The sequence below is a fragment of the Tachypleus tridentatus genome, chromosome 6, assembly GCF_004210375.1.
Source record: "Tachypleus tridentatus isolate NWPU-2018 chromosome 6, ASM421037v1, whole genome shotgun sequence".
Classification (NCBI taxonomy): Eukaryota; Metazoa; Arthropoda; class Merostomata; order Xiphosura; family Limulidae; genus Tachypleus; species Tachypleus tridentatus.
In genome coordinates this window covers 125,431,987-125,446,107 of record NC_134830.1, presented here as the reverse complement: position 1 = coordinate 125,446,107, position 14,121 = coordinate 125,431,987, and the positions used below count along the sequence as shown (strand labels likewise).

At 34.7% G+C, this 14,121-nt stretch overlaps 1 protein-coding gene across 1 annotated transcript; it reads left to right on the top strand.

Annotated features, from left to right (window-relative positions):
• The first annotated feature begins 1,431 nt into the window (after positions 1-1,431).
• LOC143251715 (uncharacterized) lies at positions 1,432-13,210 on the top strand. Its single transcript, XM_076502958.1, has 4 exons — positions 1,432-1,772; positions 10,638-10,742; positions 11,053-11,198; positions 12,009-13,210. Exons 1-4 carry the CDS (start codon positions 1,432-1,434, stop codon positions 12,203-12,205), a joined length of 789 nt encoding a protein of 262 aa, XP_076359073.1. The 3' UTR covers positions 12,206-13,210.
• The last annotated feature ends 911 nt before the right edge of the window (positions 13,211-14,121 follow it).

The following is a 14,121-nucleotide window of genomic DNA, read 5'->3' as shown; positions in this document are numbered from 1 at the left end:
ATAAATTCACGAATATTCTTCACCACAGAACAGTTGATGTTCTAGTAACAGTTACAACTGTAATCTAATGTAACAATAAATTTCTAACAATCCATAAGGTGTAGTGTATAAACTAACATTGAAACTTAAAACAGATATTTGAACATTTAAATATTTAATATAACTACTTTTATTGTGAAATGATGTTAAACAAATTAATATTTAACCTGTGAGCAAATAATAAAGAAGGGATTATTTTTATATTACATTTGTAAGTTTCTGAAACACATTAAGTACAGTTGTGTTCAACTTCATAAAACATTAGCATGTGGGATATAATTCGGAGGTTTATTGGTTTTCTTAGATTCAGCAAAACTATACATTTACATTACAAATATAAGAACAAGTGTCTAGGGCTATCTGCGCTAGCCGTTCCTAATTTAGCAGTATAAGACTAGAGGGAAGGCAGCTAGTCATCACTACCCAGCCAAATCTTGGGCTACTCTTTTACCAACGAATAGTGGGATTGATCGTCACATTATAACGCCCCCACGGCTGAAAGTGTGAGCATGTTTGGTGCGACAGGGATTCGAACCCGCGACACTCAGATTACGAGTCGAATGCCTCAACCCATCTGGCCATGCCGGGCAAAAGTAAATAAAAACCATTGGACTGTTTTGTTTGTTTCATTTTTGAATTTCGCGCAAAGCAACACTAGGGCTATCTGCGCTAGCCATCCCTAACTTAGCATAAGACTAGAGGGAAGGTAGCTAGTTATCACTACCCACCGCAAACTCTTGGGCTACTCTAATACCAACGAATAGGGGATTGACCATCATATTATAACGCCCCTCACGGCCGAAAGAGACAGCATGTGTTTTGTGACTGGGGTTTGAACCTGCGACCCTCAGATTACAAGTCGAGTGCATTAACCACCTGGCCATCAGTTGTTGTTCGACCAAACGTTAGAATAGGTGAGATGCGTTATTTGAGCGACTTTGACCGTGGAATGATTGTTGGTACGAGACGTGGCAGTTCCAGCATCTCAGAAACCGCTGACCTCCTGGGATTTTCATTTACTACAGTCTCTAGAGCTTACAGAGAATGATGAGAAAAACACTCAGTAAGCTGTAGTTCTGTGGGCGAAAACACATTGTTAATGAGAGAGGTCAGAGGAGAATTCCCAGACTCGTTCAAGCTGACCGGAATACCACAAATACACAAATAACCATTCTTTACAACAGTGCTGTGCAGAAGCAGGTGGGCTACAGCAGCAAAAGACCAATCCAGGCTTCATTCCTGTTATTTAGGAACTGGAAGATGAGGTTAAAGTGGGAACGAGATCACCAAAATTGATCGATTGAAGATTGGAGTAACGTTGTCTGGTCTGATGAATCTCGATTTCTGTTGCAACATGCACATAATAGAATTCGTCGTAAACAGCATAAATCCATGGATCCATCCTGCCTTGTGTTAACGGTAGAGGTTGGTGGAGGTATAATGGTGTGGGAAATGTTTTCTTGGGACACATTAGGCCCCTTAACACCAGTTGAGCATCATTCAAATGCCACAGCTTCGTTGGCATTGTTGCTGACCATGTGCATCCCTTTATGGCCACAGTCTTCCAATTTTTCAGTGGTTACTTCCAAGAGGATAATACTCCATGTCGCAAAGCATGCATCATTTCATGCTGGCTCTACAAACATGACAGTGACTTCAGTGTACTCCAATGGTCTGCTCGATCCCCATATTTCAATCCAACAGAGCACCTTTGGGATGAGATGGAACGGGAGGTTGGCAACATGAATTTATGCTTGACATATCTGCAGGAACTGTGTGATACTATCAAGTCAGCATGGATCACCTTATTGAATCCAGGTCACGAAAAATTCAGGTTTTTCTGGAGGGAAAAGGGGGTCTTACCCGGTATTAGATCGGTGTACCTAATAAAGTGACCACTGAGTGTATATACAAAGTTAAAATCAGGTGTTTATTTCCAACAAACAAGAGTGCAATGAGTACATAAAATAAAACTAATTTAAGAACACTGCGTGTGTATTGTATTTCTAGTAACTTGAAAAACAGACACCAAACAACATTTTATTATTGAGCTGGTAAATAACTTGATAAACGGCTTAACTGTAAGCATTGATTACGTTCACTAGTGTCACAATAACATGTTAATCAAAATTATGATCAAAATATTAATATAAATTAAAATGTTAAACTAAAGTAAATTAATGTTTCCAACTGTTATTTTTTTGATAATTTCAATTATATGATCAAATCTTTACATGATATGTACAGTCAGATGATTCTATGTGATCTAAAACTGGCTAATACTGAGAGCTATCACTTAAGCGCATTAAAGCCTAAACTTGTTTAATACTTTGGCTTCCATATCGCAATTTTAGAGCAAACTTTTGGATTAAAGTTTGTCTGTTTCTCTTCAGTTCCTCTTAATGATGTCATCGGAAAACTTGAACAACTACAGTGTGTGTGTGTTTTCACATGAGCAAGCACATCACATTCCTTGGCGTCACTTTCGATTCAAGATTAACATGGAAAAAACATGTTAACAACATACATTCATCCATCAAGAAACGCATTTCACATTTAATGACCATATCTAGCAAACACTCAAACTGCTCACCAGAGACCATTATCCAAATATACAAGGCTTACATCTGTCCGTTGATAGAATATGGATGTCAAGTTACACATGTCTAACACACTACAGAAGATCCAAGTACAACAATATAAAATACTAAGAGCAGCAGACTACCATCATACACACCCGTAAACTATGTACACAAAATCAGCAATCTACCCACCCTTAGGAATAGGCTCCCAGAAATAGCGTACAAATATTACATAAAAGCAGAACACAGAAACGAACTAACTGCGTCATTATGTAAATTAGCCAGTGCACCTACAAAATACATATTCACAGATAAGGTAAATTTATGTTTATATTTATATGTATTTCTTTTTCAGATTCGGGCACAGGACAGGTAAAATTTCGGCGCCTGTCCTGTGAAAGTGGGTTTTTCGGGGCACTCGCGTTTCCCATCACATCTAAAACTCAGACATTGGATCTTTAGATCCCAGCCAAGGCAACACTATTGCCCAGTCCTGAATCGGGTCGTTTTACGTTGATATCTGCTTGTCAGGTTCTGGTCTGGCTCACTTCTCCGGTGCCGCCTTTGTTTCGCTCTTTCTCACCCATTAATTTTATAATGCCCATAGCACTTCATCACCTTAAACAAGTAAAAATTAAATACAAGCAAAATTCCAAGCACAGTCAAATAATCTTTCTCGTGAGGGGACGAAGAGGAACCACAACGTTCCTGAAGTCTTGAGACTTCTCTCTCTGTAAACTAAACCCCTGCTAAGTTCGTTTGCGTATGTTGCAGAGGAAGACGGTTCATCTTTCATAACTGACGAGTTGGTATCTCAAGCATTGTCTATAATAACAACGTGAAAATGTCTGAAACTGATCTATCAGAAGTTAGAACAAACAAGACAACATTTGTAAAGCTTCTCATCCAACACTGGATGTCTTTATGTAACATCTTTAAGTAGCTGCTCTTGCTACACTAATCAACAAAAGTGTACATTTTATTAAACTCTCAATTTCTCTTCTCGATTACCATGGATGGACAATAAAAGGGGACCAGTTACCTCTCACGACGGCTAGCAGAGCTCTCTGACCGCAGAAGATGAACCAATCAGTTTTGTGCCGTTGTAACAAGGGCTACAACCAGTATTGTTATCGTACTAACAAGTAATTACTAGCTACCTTGTGTACACAGGGTCTCAGTAGAAATGTTCTATAAAGTATTTCGCTAATTGTGAAGAAACCAACGCTTCTAATCAGATGGAGGTAACGAATAGAGTATAGCACTCAACTTTATCTTATTTTCAAGAACATTTGTAGTGACACAGTTCCTCCTGTTGTTGTTTTTACACTGAAACTGAGTCTAGTTCATAATTTTGTTGTCTGTTTTAATTGTGTGGGTAACAGTTTGTACCAAAATACAATTTGTCATTAAACCATTGTATATAGATCCACAAATTTTGACAATTTGACAGATGGATAAAAAGCACAATTGCGATTCGTATTGATATGTAGTGTTCTGCATGTGTCAATGTATGTTTGGTAATGTCACCTACTAAAGCTAATGTGTATAACTCGGTTCATGTATTTTACACTTTATTTTAATCTGAAATAATTGAGAAAAAATTTTTCAATTCCTATTTAGTCCTGTTCTGTTAATGTTCTATGTGCTAAGTGCGATATGCATAAATCATATATCAGTTATTTGAAATTCTACATAAACCTAAATACATTTTGCCAGCTTAACTAATGTTATTTTGAATCATTTGTGAACGAGTAAGGGTTTGTAATTGTTGCTTAACCTTGTGTATTCATTATTTTACATTCAACTTGTTATTTGTTTTCAAAACCGTTATTTTTTGAGACCATATACATACCTTGATTCTTTTAAGGCCTCAGACGGATAATATAGTATCGTATCATATGCACATTCCTGTGTTTTGCAATAAAATACCCCACTACAAACTCATACGTTTATAAACCACTTCCAGTAAGTTGCCCAGCAAAAACACTCGGATTTACTACTTGCTAAAGCTCTTGAATTTATATAAAAAATTGTTTACAAAGTTTAATAAGCTAAAACTTCTTTATTTTTATTTTGGTTTCCTGTTCCTTATAAATTCAGCCGGCATGGCCAGGTGGTTCAGGCGATCGACTCGTAATTTGAGGGTCCCGGGTTCGAATCCCTGTTACACTAAACATGCTCGTTCTTTCAGCTGTTGGGGTTATAATGTGACGGTCAATCCCATTATTCGTTGGAAAAAGATTAACCCAAGAGTTAGCAGTAGGTAGTGATGAATAGTTGCTTTCACTCTAGTCTCATGCTGATAAATAAGGGACGGCTAATGCAGATAGCCAATCCCTTGGCAGGTATTTAACTTATTATACTTCTGTTCCCACGAAAAGGACGAAAAATTACCTGGAGCGGTCAAAAACTTGTTTTCCTTCACCTCACTCATGGCTATAGTTAGTTAAACGCTTAATTTGAGATTGATTAACTAGACTGAAGGGTGGTTGTAATAATTACCTCGGTTGTCGTTTAATCGTTTTATGGTTACCCGATTGTTACTGAATGCTTTGTAAACTGATTCAGTGAGTCGTGTTAGGTGATCTAGTGTTTGTCTATTTTACCTGGAAGCGTTTTGAGACTCAGGGAGAATGTTGTTTATTTCGCAGAAATGAAGAAGACGATTTGATATTATTTTCTCCATCGATTTGCCAAGACAACTTAACAGGCTAATGAGAAGGAAGTTGTCAGGATTACTCCTGTTTGTTTGTTTCTTTGGAATAGTGATGATTAATTGAACTGGATGGCTGTGTTACCGGGGTATTGTGGTGTGAAAGAAAACTTATTTGTATGTATGTTGTTGTTAACATGTTGTTGGTGTTGTGTGTCAAAGTCAGCAGAGTTTAGGTCGCTAAAGGAAGATTCGTAATAGTCGACTAGTAGGACGGTTTTCTCCAAGTTCGTCCTTGCGATTGTGTTGTAGTGTGTGATATGTTGTAGAATGTAATTCATGTTTTTGTTCTTAAATTTTTTCCAGAATTCTTTTGGGTTATTTTTAGTTTTTACAAAAGTTAACTCAACTTGTTTATTTTGTTATTTGAATTTGTTTAATTTTTGCGTTTGTTCTGTTGATCTGTGTTTTGATGGTTGGGTTGCGTGTTGCAAAGAGAGTTCGTCTTAGCTGTCTGCATTTCATTATTAGAGCGTGAATTTCTGGTGTTAAAGTCCATTGATTGTGGGAGTGTTTTTTCCTTGTTTGTGGAATTGTGTTTTTAATGTCTTTGTGTATGAATTCAGTAACTTGTTTTACATAGTTGTCTTATTCCGTTTTATTGTTGGCATGTTCGCGTAAGTGTGGTAGATGGGAGTCGAGTGTAGCGTTAAACTTGAGCCAGTCAGTTTTAGGGTGCATGTACACTGAAGGAGTCACGTGTCTCACTTGGGGGTAGCGCGGGTGAATCACACCGGAAATGGGGAAGTGGTCGCTGGTAATTTCGTTATGTACACTGAAGTCAGAGATTCCTGTTTAGTGTTGCCTTGGGAGCTATGAAATTTAGTACATCATAAGAACCGTTGGCAACAGAAAAGTATGTAGATGTATGGTCATTTATAAGAGGCATGTTGTTTATGGAAAGAAAATTTCTTATAATTGACCTTCAATGCGTGTTTTATATCCTTTTAGCTCTGTGTGTGGGGAATTAAAGTCCTCTACAATAATTGGTTTTGGGTCACGATCCGCACATTTTTGTAGAAAGTTAATGTCGATATGTTTTGTAGAGGAATAAAATATAGCTAGGATTGTTGTTAATCGGTTGTTAAAGTGTATGTTGCAAAATATTGTTTTATTTACGTTTTATTTTAAAGTACCTTCTATCAAGATGAGATGTGATATTTCTATGCTAAAGTAAACGATTATGCCTCTGTTGTTTTCAAAGTCAGGTATACTGTATGTGATGAATCCGGGGATTGTAGTGTTTTGTTTTTCTGTGCAATGATATACGTTAACTTCGGGAAGGAAATGTTATTAACATACATGATATATTCTACATATCTTAGTACAGAACCTTGTCGAGAGGTAAACAGTGTGAGATGTTGCAATATTGATTTTGACTTTGGTTGTTCTGTTGTCTAAGAAGCTTGAGATCCATCATGTTAAGGTTGGCGGGAGATTGAATAGAGACAGTTTCTATTTGAGACCAAGTTTATCAATACTGTTATTCAGGTTAATGGGAATCTACACCGCGCCCAAATTTGGGTTCCATTTGGGACACCCTAGCGGATTTTTTTTCTTTTCGTAAAAGAATCAAATTTCATGTTATCCAAAGATAACATTATACTTTTGGAGACATACCCTTTTAACACTATTTTCGTTTATTAGTTTATTTTCGAGAACAATTAGAACAACAACTCATGTTAGTTTTGTTACAAGAAGTTCAGAAAATATGACATTATATCATTGTTATGAGATAAAAGGCTGTTAAGTGTAGATGTTGTTAATTTATTTTGAGAGTAAATAGCTTATGATTGTTCGTAACATGACATTTACAAGCTATTAATTTAAAGTAAACGTTATAACGAGTTTAATTACATAACTCGATAATAGTCGCATATTGTGTTTGTAACCCATTGCTGTTGAGATTATCGATTGTCGTGTGAAAATTATTAATGACAAGAATATAGCGAACAGACGATTAGGTAATAAAGATAAATAGTGTGAAATGAGTGGGAAAGTAGATAGACCGACAAAAAACGGTCGCGGGTTCGAATCCCTGTCCCACCAAACATGCTCGCCCTCTCAGCCATGGGAACGTTATAATGTGACGATCAAGAGTTGGAGGTGGGCGGTGAAAAAGCCAACTAACCCTAATGTTACCATAAACCGACTTAAGTTTTACTGAAACAATCTGACTGTTACGGCAAGATACCAAAGAAAAAATATATTATTGCAAAGAAATTGATGAAATTCAAAAAATATGCTGTTAAGTTTAACGTTTCTAAAAAAGTTGCAAATGAGAAAAATTGACACCAGCCTTCCTTAAGGTAAAAGTGAACCTTCAGACAACCAAAAAAATAAAATATATCATTGAAAAATCCTAAACAAATCGTTTAAAACAAACTACAAAAGAGAAACACAGAGCTGAAATTTCTCTACAAAAATAAAATGAATTTCCGAAGCCATCTTACAAGTTTAACTTCCTCTGACGATTAAACTTTCGTCAATACATAAAACCAACTACTATAAAGGCTTAGCTATCAATTGGAGACCAGACAAAGAGCTAGAAAATCTGTCCGTCAGTTAAAAAACAACAACAACAAATCCAGACCTGGAACGAACAATACACTCCAGTTTAGGAACTTTCAACTCAGTGAACCTCATACTACAATCCTAAATAAATGTGTAAATTACGCAGTAACTCATTTCACCATTCCATTGTTAAATTTAAAAAACAGCCTTGAAGACCTCTGCAGAAAAGTAATAATAGAATCAAATCGTAAATCCAATCAACAACAATTATTCCCAAGTCAAAGACCACAAAAAAAAATCTGCGCGTGATTCATTTGTGGACAAAGAAGAGCCATCAGAAACATTTAACATTCCAAAAAACAAGAGTTATTTAATGAGCAATTTCCATAAGAAACCAAAAGCGGGTCTATTAATAAACTTTGTTGATTAATACAGTGAAAAACTTCATAAATACTAAACAAAAGTAAATCTATAAAACAAAACTTGACATCAGATGAAAGAATAGGCTTAAAACGTTTTATGAATAAAGAAAATATTGTCATTCAAAGAACCGATAAAGGAAATTCAATCTTTATTTTAACAATCAAACAGTATTGTTTCTTAAAGGAAAATATATTGAATGATACAAACCCAATACACAACAAAAGAACCACAAATCTACTCAAAAAACAATTAAAAGAAAAACTACTAAACTATAATTTTGTTTTATTTCGGATACAAACCAAGCTAGAACAACAAAAGCAACGGTTTACTATACGTTCATAAAACATTACCCCAATCACGTATCATTATAACTTTCTAAACTGCAACTTTCATAAACACTTTAACTGTATTTTAACAAGTTATTTTTCCAAAGTAAGCACCCGATTAAACAACACTCCACCACGTCTTCTGCAACACTTACGTAGTTTATACAGTAAGGTTATTATGTTTAGCTTTGATGTCTTAAACCTATTTCTTCAAACCTCTTGTCACGAAGCAATGCAACTTTGCTGAAGAAAACATTTCACAAGATTTCAAAAACGAGGATCAATATAAAACATGAACATCTTATTTAAATGTTACGACTTGCCACATTTATTTATTTTCAATACAAAAATGCGTACATAGTTCAGTCACACGGAGAAGCCGTGAGGAAATATATTGTCCGGTAGTTGAAAGTTCTTTTGTTGTATCACATTATTGTATAGCACGAATCAGTCACTTCCAAATAGAAACCTGTAATTTTGTTTAGATATACAGATGAAGTTTTCTGTGATTTTGTTTGTCAAGATGAACAAACATATTTTCTCTAACATAATCAATCCACAGAAAGACAAATATTTAACAGAGAAAAACGATACGATTAATATTTCAAACGTTAACATCACACGACCCCCTCTAGGTTTCACCACTAAAATTAATAGAAAAAACACATACAATGGAAATTACATAAACTGATTATCTAATCATGTAATCCACCAAAATCTAGGCACTTTAAAAGACACTCTAAATTTAGGATACACTATGTACAGAACAGAAAACATCGATAAAGAAATTATACAATAAACTAAATGTTTCATTAACGTTAACTACAGTAGTTATTGAACCTGTTAATACCTTAAAAACACACACATACATAAAGTCAAAAGGGATTTAACAAACAAATAAAAAACTAATTACTTCCACCTAGAAGATATTAATGTACTTCTATATATATATAAAATGTAAATATAACACCTAGATTCGTTTGGCCATCCCTAAAATAGAAATTAAATTCATCTTAAGAAAACATAAAACATTACAAAAATATATTGTAATAGTTGCTCACCCTTTTACATAAGTGAAACAGAACGTAACTTGAAAGTCAGGCCAAAAGAACAACAAACACCTTCCCAAGTCCATGAAAATATTACTAAAAATAAACAGTTTTTGAACAGAACATCATAGGGCGAAAACATGATCCTGACATAAACAGAAGAAAAATCGGAGAAATTTTATTTATAAAATCAAACAATCTCACTGTTAAAAACACTCAAACTTGTCTCTTTTTATCTTTAATAGTTTTCCTCATATGTTCCTTAGTTTATGTATTTTGCATAAAATATTGCACAGTTTTTAATATTGATTCGTCATTCTATTGTTTTTGTTTAAATATACCTAAATAATTTTAAAATTCATGTGGATTAATGTTTATTTGACAAGAAACTCACTGAAAATAAAAATGTATCTCAGGACGGCTGATGTGGGTGTTAACACTTTTACAAAGCTGTTCTGAGATACATTAATAAGTTACTACAATCAGTTTTATAATTTAAACACGTTGTTAGATTTTCAGTATTGATTTAAATACTAAAACGTTCTTTACTATAACAACTTGTCTTCTTTATAATGATCGCAACAGTGATCGAAACATCGTCCCTGTTCTAACAATTAATATTACTATGAAAGCTGTATGTTGTACTAAAATATACTTTATCAGTAAGTGAACGTAAAATGAAACTAGTAATATATTCAAATTCAATGTTTTATTTCAAAACTTGTACTGTATACAGTAGGAATTTACACATTTGGATAAACATTTAGAACAACTACAGTATACACTTTGTCCTTTACACTTGTCTCCACAACAGGCAGTTGTCGTCCATTCTACAAAGTTTAATCAAAATCTACCTTTATACTCCAGATATATATGTATTATTATTATTAATCAATAGTTTGACGTAACGTGCGTTCTACAGTATATGCACAGATTTATAAACAGAGAAAGAGCTCTGATCACGTGACTGTGTGACGACATGGGGAAGTCGCCGCCATTGTCAAAACGGGAAAATACATCCGAATGTTACTGACAGTTTGTTTGCTTGTTTTGAATTTTGCTCAAAGCTACTCGATTTACCCAATTTAGCAGTGTAAGTCTAGAAAGAAAGCAGCTAGTCATCACCACCCACCGCCAACTCTTGGGCTACTCTTTTTCCAACATTACCCCTCCCCTGCTCCCCCACACACGATTGAAAAAGTGAGCATGTTTGGTGTGACGATTATTCGAACCTGCGACCCTCAGATTACGAGTCTAGCATCCTAATAACTCGAATATGTCGGACGTTCTGTTTTAGAAGTGTTCTCTCTGTCAGTCTGTGAATACAATAAAAATATTTCAAAATGTTTATTTAAAAGATAGCTGTAAGTGTTCGCGTTTTCATTTTTTATTTTTCTTTACAGATTACGAGTCAAACGCCTTAACCCACTTGACCATGCCGAGCCATCACTAACGGATAATTGCCAACTTCTCAAACAATGCCCGAGAGCTGTTATTGTTTTAATTGCACAAATAAGTGTAGAAAGGCCTCAGGAATCTTCTTCCATGAGTAAGTGTTCATATTTATGAACTTTTCTTTCAAAATGAAGGCTTTGAACCTCGAGCAGTTGCAAATTATCGTCTACTTTGCATCTGTCAAGGTCCAAAGGGTCAAACTGTATTGTAATGTACTAATTTCTACTAGATCTACTAGGCTATACGCCGTAAGCCTAATTAAGATATTGGACGTCAGAAATGAATTTGATATGGTACTGATGTATACTGAGGTATTACACATACCAGTATTTAGATATGAATAAGCGACCAAGCAGCCAAATCATGAATCACAATGGCCGCTTGTAAAAATTAGGCGCATACTAAGGACGTTTTTGGTCCCAATGCTGTTTTTTCTTGTGCAATTTTAAAATTTGAAAAGAAAATTTTAAATAGTTGTAGCAGAGAGATGTCGGAAAGTGTATCCTTAAACTCAGTTACAGTACAATTTTATTTTTTGGTTCCCTTCTGATGAAGCAGTTCGTCAGCAATGGTTGAAGAATGTAAGTCTTGAAGAATTTCAGGCATCACAGGGTGCGCAGTAAAAACTTTCTGGCAAAATGAGAGGTACAAAACTACTTGGACAACACTGTCAATACTAATTAATATTTTTTAAAAGAAAACTCATATTTTTATTTTTGAAAAATATACTCAATGACTTTATAACATATATGAAATATATAATAATGGCTGCCTATGTTTGTTACTGTTTACAGAACACGTATATTTAAATTTCGCTCTGTTTAAAAAATGAGAACAAACAACCAATGGCCTTCCTTGTGAAAACCTGTTTAACTTGAAAAAAATAGTTTTCATCTATTTCCAGGAGTGCACCCAAGAAACATAAAAGAAGATGACATATTGAAGTCTGAACTGAAGCTTCTGGCAGTGCCTACAATCATCCCAGGTCATCCTCGATATAAGCAAGTTGTACAATCACAAAGTATACCACTTCCAAGAAAACGAGTTCCTGAAATCAAGCAAACATATCCAGTACCTGCCAAGAAAAAGAAAAAGACATGATGTGTCGAGCATTCATACTGTTCACTTGTCCCAGTGGAAGATCAGCTTGAAGCAGCTAAAGACAAGCTAAAAAAGTACAAAACGATTAAAGAGCATGCAAGCAATAAATGAAAAGGAAAACTGATTCTATCGCAAAACTGCTACAAATTCTAACATGATTCAAGTGTTCGTCTGTCTGTCTTCGGTGAGATGACTGAACATTGTGCTGATCATGATCCACAGGAGGAAGATCATCACGTCACACAAATTGTCAGGTTGATCAGTAGACTATTTGGCAAAATACTCGTGCATCACCATGGTTGTTCGTTTACAAATCGATTTGTCCATAACAGAGAGGTCTTCTGTCGTCATGAATTGACAAAGACTATTTTATTCTTCCATCAGTGATGAATCTGCATTTTCGACAGAATAATGATTAACAATTGTCTACAGTAGTTCATTTGTTATATAGATGTTAAAATCAAAACTGTATGTTGCAATAATTCTTTTTATATTATTGAAAAACGTTATAATTCGAAGAACTCCAAAAATAGCAAATATGAATACTTTGTGTGTGTATACCAAAATAATTACTATTATGTATTATGTATTATGATCAGTTAAACTATTAAAAATGCTATACATAATGTATTCCTTTTATGTATGAGGCCCTGAGCTTATCATACATTTACATCTTATTCTATTAATTTATGTAAAGATTGCTAAACCGTGTATGTCTCTTTAAAGTTGTTATATATATATAATACTGCACAATAATGTGACACTGTAAAAATGATTTTATATTTAATATATACAGCATTTACATACATAGGATGTACAATGTAGTAGTAATATTTGAAACAAAATAGATGCTTAATTAGCTGTGCTGTTACCTTATCAACAAAAAAAAAATTGTCAATAATATATAATTATACATATAATTATAGTGTATATATTTTATAATTTTGCTGTGTTGTTACACAGGTGTTTCTTTTGTTCTGAAGATCCATACATTCACCTGTAACATGTGTCAATTCTTTCGTTCTATATGTCTATTCTGAAATTAACATTGTAAAATTTAATACATCTTTGACATTGTATACATATGATGTAACTAATGCCAGTTGGCATACCTTCCAAATAACAGTACATATTGTGACTTGTTGTTCAGTAACATGTTGGTCTGACTGTATTCTTCACTGTTATCTCACGAAATGTATGAGATGTAATGAGTTGAATATAAAACTCAACAAAGTGAATGACGATTTTAAAAGCTAGAACTATGATATGCTAAATATCCCGACTGATCACAAGTCAAAATTATCCCTTGCATCGTTTCACGATATACCAAACATGGCAGGTTTCCAGTCCGGGTGAGATTTCCAGAAAGGATTTCCGGGTCATAACAGCGAGGGCCGAAACAGCACTGGCAGCATATTAGTCTTTATCATTTTTTTTTATCTTCTTGTTCATTTAATATCAGCTTCTACAAGATGAATGGGAATTAGCACGCAATGAACGGGAATAGCACCCAGCCGCACATTTTGAAGCTAACGAGCCATAGGGCCTAAATTCGCCACTGTATTTATAAAAGTCTGCAGATAGGACATTTCAATGTGGAATTTGAACATTTTTTTATTCCAGACTGCCTACAATGCTTTTCAGTCACAAAAGTATGGGAAATTTATATGTTGAAATATATATAAACTCATTGGCGAATTTAGACACTATGGCTTTTACTCATACGTAAATATAGACTGAATTTCCACGGAATCAGGTACGTTATGATGCCCACTGGCCGTTATTCGACAATAAGGCTGGCTATTAACTGCGCAAGTTCACTTCATGCACGCAATTTGCTTCATAATTGCTATAATTGCAGACATGTTAAGACAATTATATAGTTTTCTCAGGTAATTTTCACCCCCTTCGAAACT